This window comes from Anopheles darlingi, chromosome 3, assembly GCF_943734745.1.
Source record: "Anopheles darlingi chromosome 3, idAnoDarlMG_H_01, whole genome shotgun sequence".
In the NCBI taxonomy this organism is placed as follows: Eukaryota; Metazoa; Arthropoda; class Insecta; order Diptera; family Culicidae; genus Anopheles; species Anopheles darlingi.
In genome coordinates, this window is record NC_064875.1 from 66,494,331 (window position 1) to 66,514,716 (window position 20,386).

The 20,386-nt window shown below is 48.4% G+C and overlaps 2 protein-coding genes across 3 annotated transcripts; one reads left to right on the forward strand and one right to left on the reverse strand.

The window, feature by feature from the left end:
* Nucleotides 1–175: 175 nt before the first annotated feature.
* Nucleotides 176–13,309, reverse strand: LOC125955183 (peptidylglycine alpha-hydroxylating monooxygenase). The gene is made up of 6 exons (XM_049686167.1): nt 12,616–13,309; nt 6,580–6,637; nt 6,388–6,475; nt 6,104–6,306; nt 2,817–3,207; nt 176–2,751 (listed from the first exon to the last, which is right to left on the reverse strand). Exons 1-6 carry the CDS (start codon nt 12,907–12,909, stop codon nt 2,583–2,585), a joined length of 1,203 nt encoding a protein of 400 aa, XP_049542124.1. The 5' UTR covers nt 12,910–13,309; the 3' UTR covers nt 176–2,582.
* Nucleotides 13,310–13,676: 367 nt separating this feature from the next.
* LOC125957831 (RNA-binding protein 45) lies at nt 13,677–20,181 on the forward strand. 2 transcript variants are annotated; one of them, XM_049690818.1, is made up of 6 exons: nt 13,677–14,376; nt 14,712–15,557; nt 15,639–15,854; nt 15,949–16,223; nt 16,303–16,460; nt 17,103–20,181. In XM_049690818.1, exons 1-5 carry the CDS (start codon nt 14,175–14,177, stop codon nt 16,375–16,377), a joined length of 1,614 nt encoding a protein of 537 aa, XP_049546775.1. In that variant the 5' UTR covers nt 13,677–14,174; the 3' UTR covers nt 16,378–16,460; nt 17,103–20,181. The 2 variants fall into 2 exon arrangements, with proteins under 2 accessions (XP_049546775.1, XP_049546776.1); XM_049690819.1 differs by having other exon boundaries at nt 17,786–20,181.
* Nucleotides 20,182–20,386: the final 205 nt, after the last annotated feature.

A 20,386-nucleotide genomic window follows, 5' to 3' on the forward strand; every position in this document is an offset into this window, starting at 1 on the left:
GGTCGTAGTAGCCCGCTTATCAACCGCCCCAGGCGCGAAGATTAAGCCGTTATTTGCTTTCTCGAGGCTTGATTACTGGACGGTTTTCTCTCGGTTCTCGGTTCTCGGGTTAAAAGTAAAGTAAAACAACAACACACCTGGCAGATGATTTCTATGAATATGAATACTGTATGTATCGGTTCCCCAAATTCGATTTTATTGTGCCATCATACCACCGAGTACGCTAGAAGATTCCACGACGAGTTCGAAAAAATGAGGCCCAACCCTGCCCCCTCGAGTGGACAAACATTGAATTCCGTTAAAAGGATCCTTGGCTCATGATACGCATTATATGCTCTGCTGTTTCGCCTGACGGGTGATTTAAATCAAAATTTAAACCTCAGAGTTGGTCAACAATTGATAGGAATGGAAACAGATCTAAAATTGGGGAAATATACGCTCTGCGCGACTTCATGATTGCAACCTGTACCAGCGCGAATCCTGTGCAGCGTCCGGTGAACCATCTTTTAAAATGCAAATTACACTCGACATGTACGTACGTGTATCTTTTGTATATGTATATAATATATATATATCTGTATGTATATGATCATAATAATATGTATGAGAGTTGCTTGTTGACCGTGTGTCGTCGCCTTTTGTGTACTCCACCACCTTGTGTCACCAGTTGTGTGCACCTAGGGGGGGCTGCTATGCTTCTATCTCACTAACTTGTTGCTAATCCCACCTAAAGCGGGTCCACTGCGCATCAACCTTCTTGTGGTCTATACATACAGTTGGTTGCTTCTTCATGAGAGAAGGGAGATGGGTAATAGTGGGTGGGGAATTTCTGTTGCCCACATGGCCTAGAGAACGTGCTGTGCTTGAATTACCATTGTGCGATCATCTACGCTTCGCATACCTTCCTTTTCTATCTCTCTTCCTTTACGATCATTCTTCAACTAAGAGAAAGTCTTTCCGTTTCGTGTTTTGTCGGTTCGGTTCGGGACTCATAGTCAATGTGGCTCCTTATCCTTCGCTGCCTCCGCCACTCGGGGCAGCAGCCGTCGGTCAGATGGGTGAGCTCTGCTAGTTTGCATTATGCTAGGTTTACACTTGTTTCCTGTTGTGTGTATTAGAGTTTGCTATCGTCTACCTTCGCAGTTCTACCACAGATAATAGTTACTTTGAAGATATTTCTCTGAGAAGGCGCCAAGGGTTGGCTTTCTTCAGTGTGCATACACACACACAGACACCCTTTGCTGTGTTCTGCCTACTATACATACATCTACCCTACCACCAGCGATGATGGGTTATTTATTATCATAATTGTTATACTCTCTTCTTCTACTATAAAACAAAAACAAACAATAGATCCTTCCTTGTTTTACTCCTTCTTGTTCTGCAATCTAGACTTCGGTTCTGTACACGTGAAAAGCATACCATTGGGCAGCAGGGGATTCGGGCAAGAGAGATTATTTGATATCGCTCCCCTACCTGGAGACAGTAAGCCAGGCAAAGCGCGTATTGGTGTGTATTTGCGATTTTGTGTGTGAGTGCCAATGATTGTTCCGTTTAAAGGCTAAACCATCTACTGTTGCTGCTGCTGCTGCCTGCTGCTGCTACTGACTGGGGTTTAAATGCATTTTGTAAAAGCTTCCGTTACACGCAACGGGGAAATCCTGATTGACATTGACATGGTATGGTGTTGCTGTAGAACTAACGATAACGAGGAGGTCCAATGCGTCGATTGCAGTCTATTAAGTTAAAGTATTATAAACCCTCTTCCGCTCTTAATTAACAAACTTTAAATCGGAGCAGCACACGATCAAGTAAATATACCAACATCCAGTGAGGGAATCTGGGTTAAGCTACTAAGCCACTGCACCGATGTAGGGCATCGGATGCCGCCAATCTGCTGTTTGCTATATCTTGTAAGTACCATCCATTTCTCTTTATCTCTCTCTCTTTCTCGATCGCTCCATTTCTATCTCTGTCACTGTATCGTGGTTGTACCATCGGTTCCGCAAAAGTCTTCATTCTCCAGCCTTTCCATCCGTTTTCCTTGATTATTCTGATAATTCTACGCTTCATTCCGCAGCCATTCGCTTCCCCCATAAGAACAGCAAAAGCAAACGTACAGGACGCCACGGCCACCTTCCGCTTCAGTGAAATAGTGCTCCCCTCTTCAACGAATGACTAGAATGAAATCTTACAGCGTAACATAATCACCTAGCAGCTGCTGGCTGGCGGAAGCACGAGAAAACAACTATTTCCCTTTTCGCCCAATGCGTTTTGGATCACCTCCTAAAATTCCAGGCCTGAGAAACAGCGGTCCAACTAACTCTCGCTTGCAGCACCGCAGTCTCCTCTATCGTTCCCTTCTCATCCCATTATCCCAGGGAGTGATGTGTTCCTGTAGCGTTTTAAAATTGTGATATGGACATTCGTACTCCAAGGTGAACGGGCACACAGATTTTCGATCCTCGATCGAACGTATGAGTGCGAAGAGCGCTGATGGGCCATGCTCCACCGCTATCAACTAGGGGCAGGACGTGACGTGAGCCTGGGACGCGGTTAACGGACGACGGACGACCCGACGCTTACAGCGTACTCGCGTCCAGGTCGGGAATGTGATTCAGCTGTGTCTCCTGGTTGGTCCAATGGAACGACGGTGGACCATTGCTAAAGCAGTACTTCATCTGCAGCGGTTCACCCTGATCCACGAAGTACATCAGATAGAAATTGCACATCTCATCCTCATTCGTAGCTCTGTAAAGATGAAAAAGGTAAGGATAATGAGGAATGATTGAGCGCTCAGGGCATGTACAACTTACCCAATCTTGGTCACTCGGGTACGATTGCTCTCCATCGTGCAGCGAGCGGCTAGTCGATCGTTCTTCCGGATCGGTTCCCTGTTCTCCACCGGATAGAACATCTGAGGCGTCAGAGGGTCCCGCTTACCAAGCAGCGTCCAATGGTCCTCACCGGATTCATCCTTCCGAATCCGATAGCCCGAAACCACCCGGCCTAGGCTGTGCGTGTGCGTTCGGTAGGCGAACGGATAGATCACCTTATCCTCCGTCACGTCGCACAACGTCTCCATGTGCTCGGTAGTCATCGGGCGAATGTAACCGGCGGTACCGAGCAGAATCACGCCCGCTTGCTTCGGCTGTGGTTGCGTCGTGTAGTGGATGAAGATGCCCGAGTCGTCCGACGTTTTGCCATCTGTGGATGCCGGGCAAATCGATTATGCAAAAAGGGCTTGTGGCTTGTGATGATGAAGGGTATTTAAAGGCAATTAAGCAGCTCTAGTGGGCGATTGGGAATAGGATTAGAGGATACAGCGTTCCACAAACTCTTCGATGTAAGTGTTTTGAACCCGCGATCATATTGGACGAGGGATTAATAAGTTATATTATTCCCTCCACTTTACGCAGTAGAAGCAGACTATATTAATGCCCAATCAATTCACCATGGAAGCCGTGCGGCGTATATTCAAATAAACTGATTTGGATGCTCCTGGCTTCTGGCTCCTGGCAATTCAATTAAACTCCTTTCCGATACTCGCTCCGATGACACTCCAACCACGCAATCACGAGTACCGAAGAACACAGAAATCAGCAATCGATGAAAGATGCCTTTTGAAACACTCGCCTCGCAAGGAAACGCACCATTCTCGACGAGCAGCCCTTTTGCGAAGGCCCTTGCGGTTTATGAATGATTTATTGACTAACTTTTCCTCGCGGTACACCAGAGCGTATCTCGTGGAAATTGGAAGATCTCGAGCGAAGAGATGTGAGGGACTCGCGGGAATGGCATCCCAACGCCATCTTCCAACCCCTACTCCGCCCGCTACGGGATGCGAGAGCTTTCATCGATACACCGCGCATTAAGCATGGTTTGCTGGTCGCAAAATGTCAACCTTGTCATCGGGCAAACGCCCAAAGGTTGTGTACGTGCGTGTGTGCCCGTAGGATTAAGTGACGGTTACTCTGTTACCACGGTTGACGGATATCGAAGGCCAGAAGGCACCAATGCGGTGGCACCCTCGATACGCAACAAGCAACAAGTTAAGTCTGCCCTCTTGAGTGTCAACGACGTGCAGACGAGGATCGAAGGACCATAAAAAGAGAAATTTTAAAACCATTTTCATCATTCTTCTCACACAAACAGTGTCACGCCCTGGGGGAGAGGCACTACAACTTGTAAAAAAGTGTTCAAGACCTCCTCCACCTACCAAGCCCACGGCTGGCATATGTCGTCAGAGAGCGACGCATCGATAAGAAACATGGCTTCAGCTTCAGGAGTTAGTAGATAGAGTGCTGCCCGATTTTCCTGGTATCCCGCCTCTACAACACTGGTTTGCTATCGTGCTGATAGCATCATTACAGCTATAGGAGCACAGATATCGTCCTCCCTGGTATCTCAGCCTTGATGGTCAGCTAATTAATATAATGGTCGTGATGTGCTTGTGACATTTAGCGAAGCATTTTATAGACCACAATGTCGTTACGCGCGGGATGGCTGCATATAATCAAGGTCCGAGGCCCAAGGAAAGAGGAATCTACGAGGAAAATCACACGAAAGGCGAATCGGGTCCCCAGGAACGGTATGCAAATGAATGAAATGCGTTAATACAGAATCAGAAGGTCGCGAAATGGCCTCGGCGCTGGGGATGAATAAATTGTTAACGAGCTTTTCCTTTCGCCAGCTACTCCTACACACCTTGGTCCCCTTGGCGGAAAATTGGATCTGACCCGGACTGGGAGAAGGACTGCATTTTAGTCCCGCGGAGAAACGTAACGATAGACGGAGTTTGTGTCAAGCCAGCGTTAGGCGACTTCGTTTACGAGTCCCAAATGGTTACCTTAACCAGAACTGTACCGGTCGAACCGACACCGGATCCATACCGGCGGATGATAACGGGGCGGCGGCAGCAACACACGACCTGGGAATACTTGCGAGTACCGAGTGGGTGAGTTAACGGTGGGGCGGTTATGTTTGCTCTAAACTTTGCAACGTGGGAGAAATCCAATTTGTGTTTGCGGCCGGTAAACTCAAAGCTCTCCTCTCGCAGGTCCTGCGACTACCGAGTCTGTACAATTAATTTCCGCCAGACACAGACTGCTGCTGACGGAACTTTGTTGTGTGTTTGCGTCTAAGTGAAACCCCAGGCTCCTGTTATGCTGGAATTCGATGGTCCTGCTGCCGATTGCAGCAAAACGGTTCTGCTCCTCGATCATCAGAGCGAACAGCATCTGTGCTGCATCCACTCTACCAGCGGAAGTTGCTCTGCTGGTGCCAGAAGTTTCCAGTTCACCAATTAGCCAACGTTCGCTCGCCCGCGGCACTTTGTCCAGGGCCGCTAGCCTGAAGTTCGTTCAGATTCTGTGAAAAGTTCAAACAATGTTGCTGCAGGACTAGCTATAAAAGTGCGTCCTCGCGTCCGATCGTCCTGATTTACAAACCCCGGTCTCTTCTATTCCCTCCCTCTCTCTCTCTAACTTTCCTTATCTCGTAAGCTACCTGGTATCGCATTCCGCATGATACAAATAGCGGTGTTTGGTATACTCAGCAGAGCGCGTCATGGCGATTCTGTTACCAGGATAATAATGATGCAGTATCCGTGGGACGGCCTGGCATTTATCTCCAATTTACTGGCTTCCCACTCCCACAACGTTTCACAAGAGAGACGGAGAGACGAATGAGAAGAATGATCTGGAATCGAGGATTCCTGTAGGGAATGTTACGCCAAAAGAAAGAGATGGAAAGAGAGAGAGAGATTGTATCCTCACTACAAAAACGGTGGTCTATAGGTGCTGACTGGAATTATAAAATTTTGAGTATCCATGCCACACACACACACACACACAGATAAGACAAGCTGGCCGGCAGCAAGCCAGCGTGGGATTAAACAAATTGGTTCCATAAGGTCGAGCGACGAACAGACACGGACGGGCTATCACGAACGAACAGACACGGACGGGCTTTCCGGGGGCAAACAATATGGATGCCACAAATTTCACCGTTTTTCTACGACTCCTAGATTGAGGACCTTCCAGGTACGCAGTTAACTTTAAATTTGTCAAAAAAGCAGTCTTTGGGCAGATTGTGGACATACCTTTGAAATGATCAATATGTGCGTAGTGCACCTGGAGCACGATGTACTTAATTGGGGAATCCTTGCCCACCTTAAAGCCGACCCCATCCGGTAGTTCCAGCTTCGGCGCGTCCCGGGCCCACGCATAGATGATCTGTTGCGGTGCACCACTCGCACACGGACTGTGGCTGTACTCACTAGCGCCCGCCATCTCACCACAGTTCCTGCAAAATGAAACCCATTACGGTAATGCCAGGCATGGTCGTAGTCACTTCGTCATTCCCATCACTGGACGGACTACCTACCACACGGCCGATTCCGATCCGGGAGTATCGCACCCGTACAGGAGCATATGGTGAGCGGTGGCCATGGTTGCATTTGGTTCGAAGCCCACTGCGATGAGCGGCGATATGCGAATGAAAAAAAGCGAAACAAACGATGCGTAAATGGTGTGTGCTGCTTGTGAGATGCAAACAGGACTTCCACCTGAAACTCACCGATATAGTAGCTCTTGGTGTAATCCACCTTCACCGGTGTGCAGAGGTAGAGTTCGGGCTGGAAGAAGAAAATAGAATGGAAAATCCATGTTAGGTAGCGGGCGATACATCTAGATTACTTTATCAAGATTAATGGGACGTCGAAACACTTTGCAACACTTCTGTTTCTGGGATGCAGCTATTTAATACAAGCAAACCATCAGAAATCGACAAGACCACGCGTCCTCCCCCGTTCAGAGCATGTCGACCGTGATGCGTCATCATCTCAATCCACAGAGTCGCAACTGGGCACGTATACGGCATGAACTCGATTAAAAAGTCATAAAGTCCTTTCCAATGTCTTCTTGCACCGTTTCTCTTGCTGCCACCGCATCCTTATCATATCCATCCGCGCCGGAGCTTTTAATCAAATGATCTACCCGTTCCCGTTCGCAACCACCACGCTTCAACTTCAGCCCTTTGCTCGACAGCTGGTCTTAACCTTTTGCGGCGAGGACAAATTGAATTTTGCCTTCACTCTTCTGACGGTTGTGCACGACGAGCTCGAGATGCCGTGACGTATGGACGCATACGCACCGTTACAAGGTATATATTAAGGGGAATAACAAGGATCTATCCTCCATCGCTGGAGAAAGCGGGGGATTATTCTACTCTCTTTACGAACCGTACAAACACATATACTCATGCACACACACATGGGACATAGATGAGATTCTGGGACCGTGGTGGCAAGCCGGTCCGGCGTCAAGTTGGATTTTGCTCCCTATCACAATCCCAGTAGCCCGTCGTCGTGTGAGTGGAAGTGGCTTGCCGTGATCCAGTCGTAATAACCTTTCCAACTAATCGCCCGGTTCCTTTGATTGTGAACATAAGCGCCAGTACAAGAGATGGTTGTTTCAACAAGACATAAATGCGCTCCAACAATGTCCAATGAAGCAGACAAGATGATGAAAACTCCCTTAGGTTGTAGCACATTCTGGAGTCCATTTGAAGCATTTCCTGGTGGAGCCGATTTCCTCTTGTAACAAAACCCTCAAACTTACTTAGTCTACATTATAGTGACATTCATCTGATGGGATGGTGTGCTGCTGCTGCTTGAAACAACTGAGAAGCCACCAAAACCGTCAAAGTCGTATTTCACATTTTCTCTAATCATGCCACACTTTGACCTAATCATCCCAATACCCCGCTAATGAATCCGGCTAATGTGGGAAGGGGGAGAAGGTTGTGCGTGAGGCGTCAGGAAAGTTTCGTGCAAAACGAACCCCAAATCTCTGTGACGTGCAATTCCTGATTAAATTATTCATTACAACACCTTCAGCAACGATTAGCGAGGGAAATAAATAACAAACAGTGAGACCCCTAGGAGCACTAAGGAGCTGCCAGGCTGCCAGCCAGTCCACCTCATGCTGCTTCTTACTGTTGCTGCTTTTTGCTCATTAGCCGAGGGTAGTACGGTACACCAGCACAGCGCCCACACGCCCGAGGAGAGAGAAAAGTTTCCTTTTTTTTACTCCAGCTTCCGTGGAAAGTTCTGGCAAAACTTGAAGCCTCAATTTGCATAATTAGCAGCTACGGACGGTGAGTGCCGCGTACGATGGATCCATGATCCATCGGGCAACGGATTTTCTTCATTGAGTTCCTTTACAAATTAATGCACGTTTTATCAAAATGTCGAAGATGAGGCAATAATAGAAAATTAATCTTTCTTTTATTTTTTGAGTGCTACCAGTATCACCTCAAAGGTACACGGTTATGGTCACGCTAACTGTATCGCTTCGAAAAGCACCAGCGAAAGCAACTCAGACTCGAGCATTCCGTAGTGAAATAGCACAAATGTGTACGTAAATCCTCCAGGACATTCCTACATTCCACAGAGCGCGCGGCGGTTGTGCAGGGCATCTTACCACAATCCATCACGTCGAGGTCTCTGCCTTGTCCATCGTTACCGGAGTACCTTCACGAACCGGCACAAAACCATAAACAACCTCAAGCTACACCCAACCAGAAGGTTGAGTGAGGTTTGCGGATCAAAAGTAAAAGAATTCCAGTATCGAGCCGATAACAATGCCAATATATGATTGAACGAAATCGCATACGTGACCGTGGGAGGGTAACGAACAAAATGGCTGGATGTGGTGCCGCCGGAAACGTCGGTATAAGTTCGCCTGCCAAACAATGCGGCTGCCATCCAACGCCCACGCAAGATTCAGATCTAAAATTAGTTCCCTCAGCTTACCATCCATCCATCCATCCATCCTGTGGCAGGACTTGAAAAGCTTCTTCTACTACCACATGCCCCCGCTACACCCGAAGCACCCGATGACGAAGTAAATCCCTTTTGGATATTCCATTGACCAAACGCTTCTTGCCGCGCGATGCTCGGTGGCTAAAAATAGTCTTGTTTATGGTAAAGTTGTACCAAGTACCGCCCACCGACGGCGGTTGGGATGCTAAAAATGTTAAAAGACGAACTTTGTGTGGGCCACCGGATGCTGCTGCTGCTGCTGATTGTTTGCATTTTCCATAAAGAAAATACCGAGACCGGAAAGGAGACAAACAAAGCACAGGACGAATCTTACGAGGATTTCAAGATTGATCTGCGAGCGCAAAAATGATAGATAGCACCATGGGGCACTAATGGCGTAATATATTCGCGAGCCATCTTCGGATTTCACGACATAAGAGCCATGGCGCAATACCAGCAGCCATTAACGCAAGAGCGTGATATTACGAATTACCAGCCATAACATTCCTCCAACAAAACACAGTGCTGCTCCTGCCATACGACGCGATGGTGTTTATAAATCCTGCACCGCATTGTGTGTCTTATGGAAAGCAGTTCCACAAGTAAGCTCATTGTTAGATAACCACCAATAACGATGGAAGATGGACAGATGCTACTCATCGAAGCTAATCCTCATCTCTCCAAAGGGCGGGTACTTATAACTTCCAAACCAAACGACCCCAAAAAAGGGACCATAATTGCCGGCTAACAAATTGGGTAACGTGCATTATGAACTTCACAACAGCCACTTCAACCTACGGAACCCATAATACGGGAAGGACCAAAGGACAGGAGCTGGACGGTTCTCATCATTTTGTGTTGAATAAGTAAAACCCTAAACTACCCTTTGGTTGGACGGAGGGATTTCGTGAAATGAGGAATGCCTTTAACATACTATCTCAGGTGTACTTCTTTCTTCGTGAAAGGAACTCACAATCCGCATGACTTTGTCGCTTCTTCCCACGGTTGTTCTCATTCTTTACTCGAGCGATTAACTTTATCATTGTTATCGGCAGCATGAATCAACGTAATACACGTTACAACCCGGCCCCGCACCGGGATCTCTCACGGTATCTTCCTCCTACGCGCACGACAGTGGGAAACGAGGCTCCTGTGCTTTTATCGTTGTCGGATTTGAGCTCCTTTCTCCCTTTTCCCGCGCACTTTACCGCGGGAAGGCACACGTGCGTACACCACGTTCACTCTGACGTCATCGTTCTCGCCTTTCTCGCCATACACAGTACGGGTTCGAGAAGGAAATGACGTTAGTGACGCCGCCCCACATCCGCCCTGGTTTTTTGGCGAGCGTCCGAAGCAACGATTTTGTGGAGCGAGGCCAACGTTCCACCATCTGGTGTGCCAGATTTCTGTTACGTTTCATTGCCTATGACGTTCAGAGTTGGCTATTGGCCAGACTATCGCATAATGGATATTGTCATTCTCATCTTCTATCCCTCGCTCTGTCCATCTGCTAGCCTGCATATCGGCCGTTAATACACACGGTAACAAGGATCTCCCAGTCGAGGTTAAACATTCTATTCCTCAATCATACCACAGTAACAAGGTGCTCAGCTGGATTGTGCTTCAAATTCACAGCAGCTGAAGATGTGATTCCAACGAACCATACTAACGAACCATCTGGACCTGGACGATCCTAAAAATAGTATGATCAATTTGATTCCCTTGCATATCCTTCTGCAAACAGCAGCACGGTCAACGACAGCGAGCACACGTTTCCGATGGCTTTCACCGGAGTGTGGATAAAAGCTCAATCTGTTTGACCAGAGTAACGATGGCTTTCGAAGACAGCAAGACCACACCAACCACCAATTTGCTCCGGCAATCATAGTTGGCCGTGTGTCTGTCCTTTGCTCAACCACCAGGCACCACGCGTCGTCGTGTTCCTGGCTGTTGGTGAAGGTGGTGTCCTGTTACTTGGGCGTTAAGTGGATTGAGATTGAGACCCGACACAGGCGATTACCACTTGCGGTGAACACAATTTTTCATCACAGATTCTCCAGCTCGTCGCCAGTTCCGACCACTCTTTTCTCCTGGTATCATTAGACGATGGTGTTTGAGTAGCTTGCTAGCTGAGTAGTGGAGCAAACGGGGTAAAGCGACATAGTAAGCGCTGGGATACGGGCTGCTATTAGTCCCTAATAGCAGTTTACCACCAGAGCATCCTGCTGTTGTGCTCCCCACAAGCCACCACGCAGGAAACAGATTGCGCCACAAAACTGTGCCCGTGCCGCCGAAATAAGACGAGTCCATTTAACAGAGACGGATTCGCGGGATTCTTCTACGCGGATTGACAGCTCCCCATGGCGTGCAAGTTGTATTCCTGGTGTACAAGTCTACTATGATACTACGGTGTTTCTTCGATAGGTTCCGCGAAAAAACACCGGGTAACTCGAAAAACCGCACGAATTATGTTCCGCGAACTCCTCTCCCCCAGGATGATGGAACACACTCTTTATCAAATAAATTTAATGACTTTTCAATTGAATGAAATCGATGGCGATGGTGAAATGTTAAAAATCCATTAATGTCAATTACACGAGCGTGACATATCGGCGTAACGAGAGCCGACTATTGAATGATGAAAATTTATGCCCCGCTGTTCATCAACGCCTCTCAGGTGCATTGAAAGAGTGGAACCTTCATTTGGAAGCCCGGGACCGGCTTCTGACTCAGTCCTATTGGCCATTTGACATTGGAGAGCTAATTGGAGTGGCACCGTTGTTCCGTTACCGGTCCATCTGTTACGATCTAATTTTGTTTTCTGAACAGAACGTGTTGAGAGGTCTACGACGAAGACGTGGCCACCCGTATAGGACACTACGCTAATCAGCTGTGCAAATAGAAAGAATCTAAATGACTCGGTTGCTCTGTGCGACGGGGCGGTTCGAGAACATTGAGGCAACTTTTTCTTCGAAACAGGTAGCCGTGGAAGGTACAAGACGTCGTTGGACCGTAGGGGTACAACGGGCCAATGACTTTCAAACCCAGCAGGTACTGGCAGGTACCAAGCAAACCTAACATATTGGCGAGGTGATCGATCAATGTTCTAGATTAGAATGGCTACACTCGAGTTCGTTGAGGGGTCGAGTGAAGGTGCTACCATGACACTGGGATTCAGCTGCTATATACTGCAGCGTATGATTTCCACTCGAACTTCTATCGAACCCACGGTACGAAACGTGATAGGGACTGCGAAACAGCAGCATTATCAAATGTTTGTTGTAGTTTGCGGCGAAACGAAAAGCAATTAACTCAGCGGAGAGACTCTACTAAGCCACACAGAGGCGTTGCTATCGCAAAACGTTGAAATGTTCTCGGCAGAAAAACAAAAAAACACCACCGACCATCACTCATTGTTCATCCCCGCGATTGGCGCGTCTTATCGGAGCATCGCAATCGGTGGAGAGGAGAACTAGCGCGCTTGAGATGGCGTAACGGGGGCAGAAGCACACCGAATCTGCGACCCCCTTTCGCAACCATATTGCACCCCACGGTTGGACTCCCAAAACGCCCAATTTCGTTGCACAAAAAACACGATTTGAAGACCCTCTCCCGATGTGCAATCCGGTGGTAGTGGGGTTATAGTTGTGCAGCACGTAACGAAGAAGAGAAGTAGGCCACTCTAGCAGGGGGCTGACTTGGCGATGAACAGCACGGCTCAAGGCCATCTATGCTCTCTGCTAATCCGTTATCGCGCTGCTGGATGCTGTTGCTGCTGGCAAACTCACCTTGTAGGGTACCACTTTGGGCATCAGGAAGGGGAACCGTCCCACCGGGAAATCTCCACCACCTTCGGGGAGTCCGCTGGCCAACGGAACACCATCGATGGCCAGGCATCCGCACAGTACCACCAACACCCAACAGCAGCTCATGATGACTAACGGTGGCAGGTTATTGCTTTTGCGGGGGATGCTGTTGCTACTCCTGGTGCAGGTGTTGCTGCTGTTGCTGCTACTGCTGTTAGCGGATGCTACCATATGGTATCGTGACGATGCTGGCCGCTGCTCCCGCCGTTCCAGCATATCGTTGAGTTGTTTGTTAATACACGCACAGACCACGCACAACGTCACGGCACTTGTCGCGCTACGAATCAATAGGGAGACACTTTGTTTCTTCTGCTGATGATGATGGTCGCGACAGCCACAATCGAGCCACAATCAACCAAGCACAACGAAGCACACACACGCACAGTCACCTGTGGAAAGATGTGGAACGACGGGGGTTTACGCACGTTCACGGTGGCTGCTCCTGCTGATGGTGATGCTGCTGCTGAATAACCGGACGATGCGCGTGCTCACGACTCAACGGCGAACGGCGGGCTCGCTGGAGTCCGCGATGGTCAAAGGTGGGCTCCTTTCCACTTTGTGAGCTATTTATGGGTTTTCGAAATATTCCCGTTGTGCCCTCGGTGATTTTGTTTGGAAGAGAAACACGAAACCGCGGAAAGCCCGCGAACTGTTTGATTCCATTCGGAATTTCACTTTGAACTTCACGATTTAATTCTTCAATTGAATGGAATTATTGAGATTAGAAACCATTTCGGTTCGATTTTCCGGTCACAATTTTCTCGATTTCCCGCGATTTCCACGGAGCAAACGGGCCAAGAAAACCGCGTTCCCTTAAGGTTATACCCGTTCACAGCACCGGGTTAAAAACTCTTAAGGCTGTTTACACGTAGCGCACAACACTGGAGACGTTAAAAAATTGAAATTCGTTTCTATGAGCAAACAACAAACAGAAAACGCGATATTTTTGACTGTGTGCCATCCATTTTCTCTGAAACTGCATCTTATCTTTGCCTGACTAAATTCGTACGACGAACATGTTGAATCCGGTGTATCAGGGCCTTAAGCGCTAAGCCATCTCGCTCTCACACATCGCAACGAAGGGCGACCGAGCGAGAAAGCATTATTCTGAGCTGTCAAACAGCAGGCGATGCTGTTGTAAACGGATTTTTTATGCAAACGCGAGCTCGGAATTTGCAAGCCAATTTTTTTCGTCGTCCTCGATCCGTGTCCGTTTTCTTTTTTTCGTGTCCTTGACCATCTCCTATTCGTGCGTGCGTGTCCCTGTTTGTGCATGTGTGAGTGTGTGGACTGTGTGCGGTCTCAATCGTGAAAACCCCTTTCGATAGTGCGCGGGGTAGGGGTAGTCTAGCGCTTTCCGATTTTCGTCCTCGGCAACAGCAGCCTCCGAGAAGTTTTGTGCTTCTGGGCGGAACGGGAGAGGAACCGTTGGCGCGACGAGGAAAAGTGCGAGTTTGGTGCTACGTAAACAGCAGGAAAACATGGCTGACCGACGGTCGGGCGGCTCGAGCCGCAATCACTTCACGGACGAGAAGAGCCCCGCCGACATTCCACCCATGTCGCGGTTGTTTATCATTTGCAGCAAGAGCGTGACGGAGGATAATCTGCGGGAACACTTTGAGAAGTTTGGCGACATCGAGGAGATCTGGATCGTGAAGGACCGGTCGACGGGTGAAGGCAAAGGTAGGCTTGCTGTGCAGAAGATACCAGCGCGAAATCACCAAAGGTTGCTGTGTTGCTCTCGTCGTCACGGATTACGCGAAGCGAAACATGAGAAGAAGAAGAGAACCGTGCACAATTCAGAGCAGGCGCTGGTAAACGGCGGGGTGCTACGATGATGGCGCGGTTACGTTGACGACGGTGTGCTGTGCGTTGAGTCTGGGCGCAGTTGCACCCCATTTCGTCACCGTTCCGTGGCATTCTGTGTAAGCAACAGATTTCTTCTCACTCTCTCTCTAACACCGCTTTCTTTCCCCTCTTTTTCTCTTCCCACCCTTTACTCGTACGGCACGGTCAAGGTGTTGCCTACATTAAGTACGCCAAGACGTCGGACGCGGCACGAGCACTCGAGGAAATGAATGGCAAATGCGTCGGGGATAATAATACGCGACCGATCAAGGTGCTGGTCGCGGCCAACCGGCAACAAGGATCACGCAAACAGACCGAGAACGAGGAGGAAAAGTATCTCCGCCTGTTCGTGATCATCCCGAAAGATATGACGGAGGAGGCGCTCCGGGAGGAGTTCGGCAAGTACGGGACAGTCGATCTGGTTACCATCATCCGCGATAAGGTGACGAAGGAGGGCAAAGGCTTCGCATACGTCAAGTTTGGCCGCTTCCTGCACGCCGCCCTGGCCTTCGAAGGCTGTGACGCGAAGTATAAGGCGGTGTTTGCGGAACCGAAGCCACCGCGTAACTCATCTGTCTCGTCGAACGAGAACTTTGGCGGTGGTGGAGGTGGCGGGGGTGGCAGTGCCGGAGGATTCGCGGGAGGCGGCGCGTTCGGTGGTGCAGGTAGCGGAGGCGCTGGTGCCAATAGTGCCAGCAACGGAAGCTTCGTGGATGATCGCCGAGCGGCCGCTTCATCGGCCGGTGCTGGTGCGATGATGGGCTTTGCAGCGATGGGTGCCGGCGATGGTCGACGAGCGTTGTCTGGGGTGGCGGGTGTAACGTCCGATCGTCGCGGTGGAGCAACCGAATTCGGCGCCTTCAGTGGCTACGGTGCACCAAACAATGCGCTGGCGGCGAATGTGAACGAAACGACGCTAACTGTGCTGTGCAGTCCGGTACTGAACCAAGATCAATTGTGGCGTCTCTTCGATATCATTCCCGGGCTCGACTATTGCCAGATTAACAATGATTTCAGTAAGTTCTCTCTCTCTTTCTCGCCTTGTGCTGTTACAAAACTGATCATATTTATCCCTGCTGCTGCTGCTGCTGCTACAGATAATCGTAACGTGACGGCGACGGTTGTATACAACAATGGACAATCGGCGATGTATGCACGCGATAAGATCCACGGGCTCGAATATCCTCCCGGGGAGCGGTTAATCATTCGGTTAGGACACGAAACGGTCGGTAATATGGGAGGTGGTATCGGTGGCGTCGCCGCTAATGCCATTGGTGGAGCTGCGCTGGACCCTTTCAACAATGGAGCAAGTGGTTAGTTGTGGTCGTGATCCATCACAGAATGAATTACGCCTGATTAACTTTAATCTCATCTCATCTTATCTCATCTCTTTCCCCTCGACGCTAGATCGTGAGGCAGCGTTCTGCAGTGTTCCATTGCCACCACCGCTGCCGATGGCGAACGCGAATGCTGAGGTGGCCCAGCGCTGCTTCATCGTCTGCATTCCCAAAGCCCTACCGACGAGCGTGCTGAAGCAAACGTTCTGCCGGTTCGGTGATCTGATCGATGTGTACCTGCTGCCGAACAAAAACTGTGGCTACGCCAAGTATGCCTCCGAGGAGTCGGCCAAGAAAGCGATCAAGCAGCTGAACGGTGCCGAAATTCTGAACATTCGGTTGAAGGTTTGAAGTGCAACGTTTGCTCTGAGCCTGAGCGTCAACAGAAACCCGTAATAAGCGTCGATATGCCGTTTCGTTTTAGGTGCTCGAAGCCGATGATCTGACCAACGATCGACGGAAAAGAATGCGACACGATGAGCGATGTGAAAACGAGTAAACCCCGCCACTTTTGTGTGTGCGGGTAGTGTGTATGTGTGTGTATGTTGGTGTCAGGACGATCTGCGACGAACCCTGCTACCGGTAAGTAGCATGAGCCCTGTTTGATGACGTACTGCTTTGAACACCATTAATATGTACTAACTCTCTAATCTTAACAACACCCTGTGATGGTTGTGGTAGATTCAAAAAGCAATCAAAACAAACAGCAGCTCATTAAAACATTCGAACGTTCTCTCACTGGCAGCCATTGTTCCTATAATTGATTTTTGTCCTCCATTTCGTAACGCTTTTGCATCTATTCTTCTTTACAATTCTTTTGTACGGGATTAACTTTGAGCTATCGTTCAGCTGTGATTAACAGATCTGACACTTTACCAGCTACCGGTGCTTCGATGTGAGAACGACCTAGCTCAAGTAAACTCAAATCATCAACTGGCATTTGTTTGGGGCATGTATCGCGGCACATTGAGCACACTACTCGTCCATTCCGATTTTGATACCATTTTTGCTTGGTGCTCTTTCGCTCCCTCCAAATCTTATGCCCCATTTCTTCACCATCCAGTGTTTGTTTCGCTTGTTCTTTTTGTATGTAGCGCACCCGTTGTCTGTATGTGTGTGTGTGAATGAGTATGTGTGTGCGTGTGTGTATAGTAGCATTGTCGTTTTTCTACTTCAGCTGGCCTATCTTTTTTATAACACACTGACCTAATTTGTTTTTCACAGAATTCATAAAAAAAAACTTATAACATGCAAGAGACGAACGCAATGAACGATAAAAGATAGCGAAAACACGAAACGGTAACAGTACAGAGAACGTTTGAGAACGTGACTATCTCTATCGCGCCTATCTATATCGACTATCGTACCGAATAGAGAACGATTACGAACCAACCAACCAACCAACTTACCATCCAACAAATCGAACAAAGTCACTGTTTTCCATCTGAAGAACGAAGTACTACTATGCAGAATATTGAAACTACACTACTATTATTACCACAACTACTATTACCATTACTATTACTACTAGCACATGAACCTACCAGCTTCTCGCAAAAAAGAACAAAACAACGGAACGAAACAAACGAAGAAAAGCAGATACTTCAAGAAGTTGAGTCACACGTGCCGGTGACGCCGGCAAAACGAAGCGAAACGATAGAGAACCAAGAACCAAGACGACAGTGCAGTGGCGCCCAAAACACGAAAACACACACAACTAGCAGGACAGAAGGACGTGGTGCACTACGCCACGAATCGTTCAATCTCCTGTCTGTCCTCATGCATCTGCTGTCACTGCTGTTTCTATCACTCGTTTCCCACCTCTATCTCTCTCTCTCTCTCTCTGTCTATCTCTTCCTGTATCTCCCGATCACATCTCCTTCCACTGGACGGATTGACCTGGACAGTTGTGTCGTACATATTTCACTCCCTTCGGACCGTACCACCTCCTTTACCGTACGAACCTTCTTCCCGAACGCTGGACAGTCTGGACTGGATGAGAAGTATGTGAATGTTGGACAGCACACGAAAAGGACACCAGAAAATGGACGAACAGAGACGAGCCGAGGCAACGTGAGGAACACTATGTGTACTGCTATCAGCTAGCGTTTACCGTTATCAATGCTTACACCTGCCACCACCAATACCAACTACTTTCACTGAACCATTTGTGCTTTCCACATCACTTTTTCGCGCCATTTTCGCGCTTCGTTGGTTTATCCTCTATCTCGAACGCTGGACACCGCGTGCCGACACCCCCTAGATGGCAATGGGTGGATGCGCAATACGGTGTGTGAATACTAATGGAATCGAGCCGAATAAGTTGGGGGCATAGCGGCACTTGAGCTATCGTGCGTGTGTGTGTGAGTGTTTAGTATAGTCTGCATTACTGTCGCACATACCACGGACTACGCACTAGTGGACTGACTAAACGAACGGTATCAAAGGCGCATCGAAAAGAAGGAACATCTCCGAACATCACACGCACTTGCAGACGGAGACCTACAAACCGAGCGAAGACCACTAGCGAAGAAGAAGAAGAGGAAAAACATTTTACATTTTCACGAGGACGTACGAGAGGATAAACGAGAAGATATCCCATCCCGGAACAAACGCCCCACACCACAAAGACCTGAAGACATGATGAGCGTGAAATAACAGAATGGAAAACAACGAAGAAAGCGGACCAGGACGAGCGCGAAGCGATCGTCGGGGGTTTGGACCAGAGATGAGGTACATCATTACCCGAGACATGAGCAGCCCCCTCGATCCCGCTTCATCTAACCATACGAAGCAGGCGACTACGAAGACACAAACACACACACATACACACAAATACACATACACATGCTTACGCCACAAAACCATAGGAAGAACACGAACCGTACGTGACCGCAGAATAGTAGTGGAATGGTTCATAGGGACGATGTGGCGAACGACGTAAAGAAGAGGGTTCCCGTACGTTTTGATCTTTTATGTTATGCCCCCGCATCCACACTTCCGTATTCACTACAGTGCATGTGATCGTCACTCGGCTGTACCTAGAACAGATAGATTGGCGTGTTATGGTGTACTCCTGTCCGAGATGGTCGAATGGTCTATAGATTTTCATTTTAGGATCGCAGTCCAACGACCTTCCGAATGAAGTGAATTGTTGTAAAAACTTTCGATTGAGCTGTACAGCACACGACCAAGCTTGACAGAATTCTGAATGTATTTTCTATGTTTAGTTTCGTAAAGATCTGTCCCTACTACTGTCCTCTGTCATGTGTAATCAACTATTCACGCCCCCATTGCTTTGCTAATTCCCGACAGGATCCGTCCTATCAAGAGATGAGCTGTGCGCAGCGAAGAAGGATTAAATTTTACCCTTGAGATTTCCTCTAACTGTAGTGTTGTAGTATGTAAGCTTAGGATATAGTATCACATTAGACGTCTAGCGGGAGGTCTCTTTAGCCATTGCCGATATTGACAAAATTAGTTTTAAACGAGTGTCAAGAAGCACTCGCATTCGACTGCAAACGAAAACGCACAATTTGGACCATCGTGATTCACCCAACGGGTACATCGTCATCCATGTGCATCTATTGTGCAACGGTGTACCGCTTTCAGTGTATCTAAAACAAAGCACCCTTAGCTTCTTTAATTGTAATGCTTGACCACCTGGACGACTGTACCGGTGCACCGCCGTTCCTCCGTTTGTTACCCAGCGGTGCCACTCACGACGATTAGGCTTTAATCAATTCTCGCGTTACATCAATCACTCTCATATGGCCTCGTTTTTAAGAATGACAAACGAAAGCGGACACGTGTCGTCGGTACTACCCACGTCGCAGTATTGTCGGCGCTAGGGGACTACTTTTACACTCTATTTTTGCTAACCCTAAGTAAGCTGTGTTGTTAGCTTGTAAGTAGTAAGCGTTGGGCTGGCGCGGCTCTCTAGACTCTGTTGGCACACACCTGCGCTGCACCGCGAAACGAAGCATTCATCCCGAATGGACGGGGACCGAAAGGGCGCGAAACTCCGCGGATGCTGTTTGGTTGCTGGTTTCCTATTGTATGTTTCCCATTTTTGTCTTTTTGCTTGCCCTACCAAACAACACATCAGCAGCAGCAATCACATCAGATCACTTCGTTTTTAAGCTCTCATATGTTTTTGTTTTTTTATTCATCTGAACGAGTGTGAATATTATGCGGGATGCTGTGGATAGCTTTGCTTGAAACTCGCTTGGAACCAGAGACCATCCAAGTGCGCCTCGAATATGAAAATAAATGAAAATGCCAATATTTACTCATTCAAAAATGCAACAAGCCCCCACGTGTGTAGTGTTTTTCTCAGAAAATATGAGAAATCGTTCTTAGTAACCGGAACCGGCGGAGACTCGTGAATCTCGTGAGTAATCATAATTTAATCGGATTGTTTGTAAATAAATGCTTGGTGGTATTGATGCGCTCTCGCAGTGTACCATTTCGCAGTGCCAGCGCTTCAACGTCTCTCAGCAGTCCGT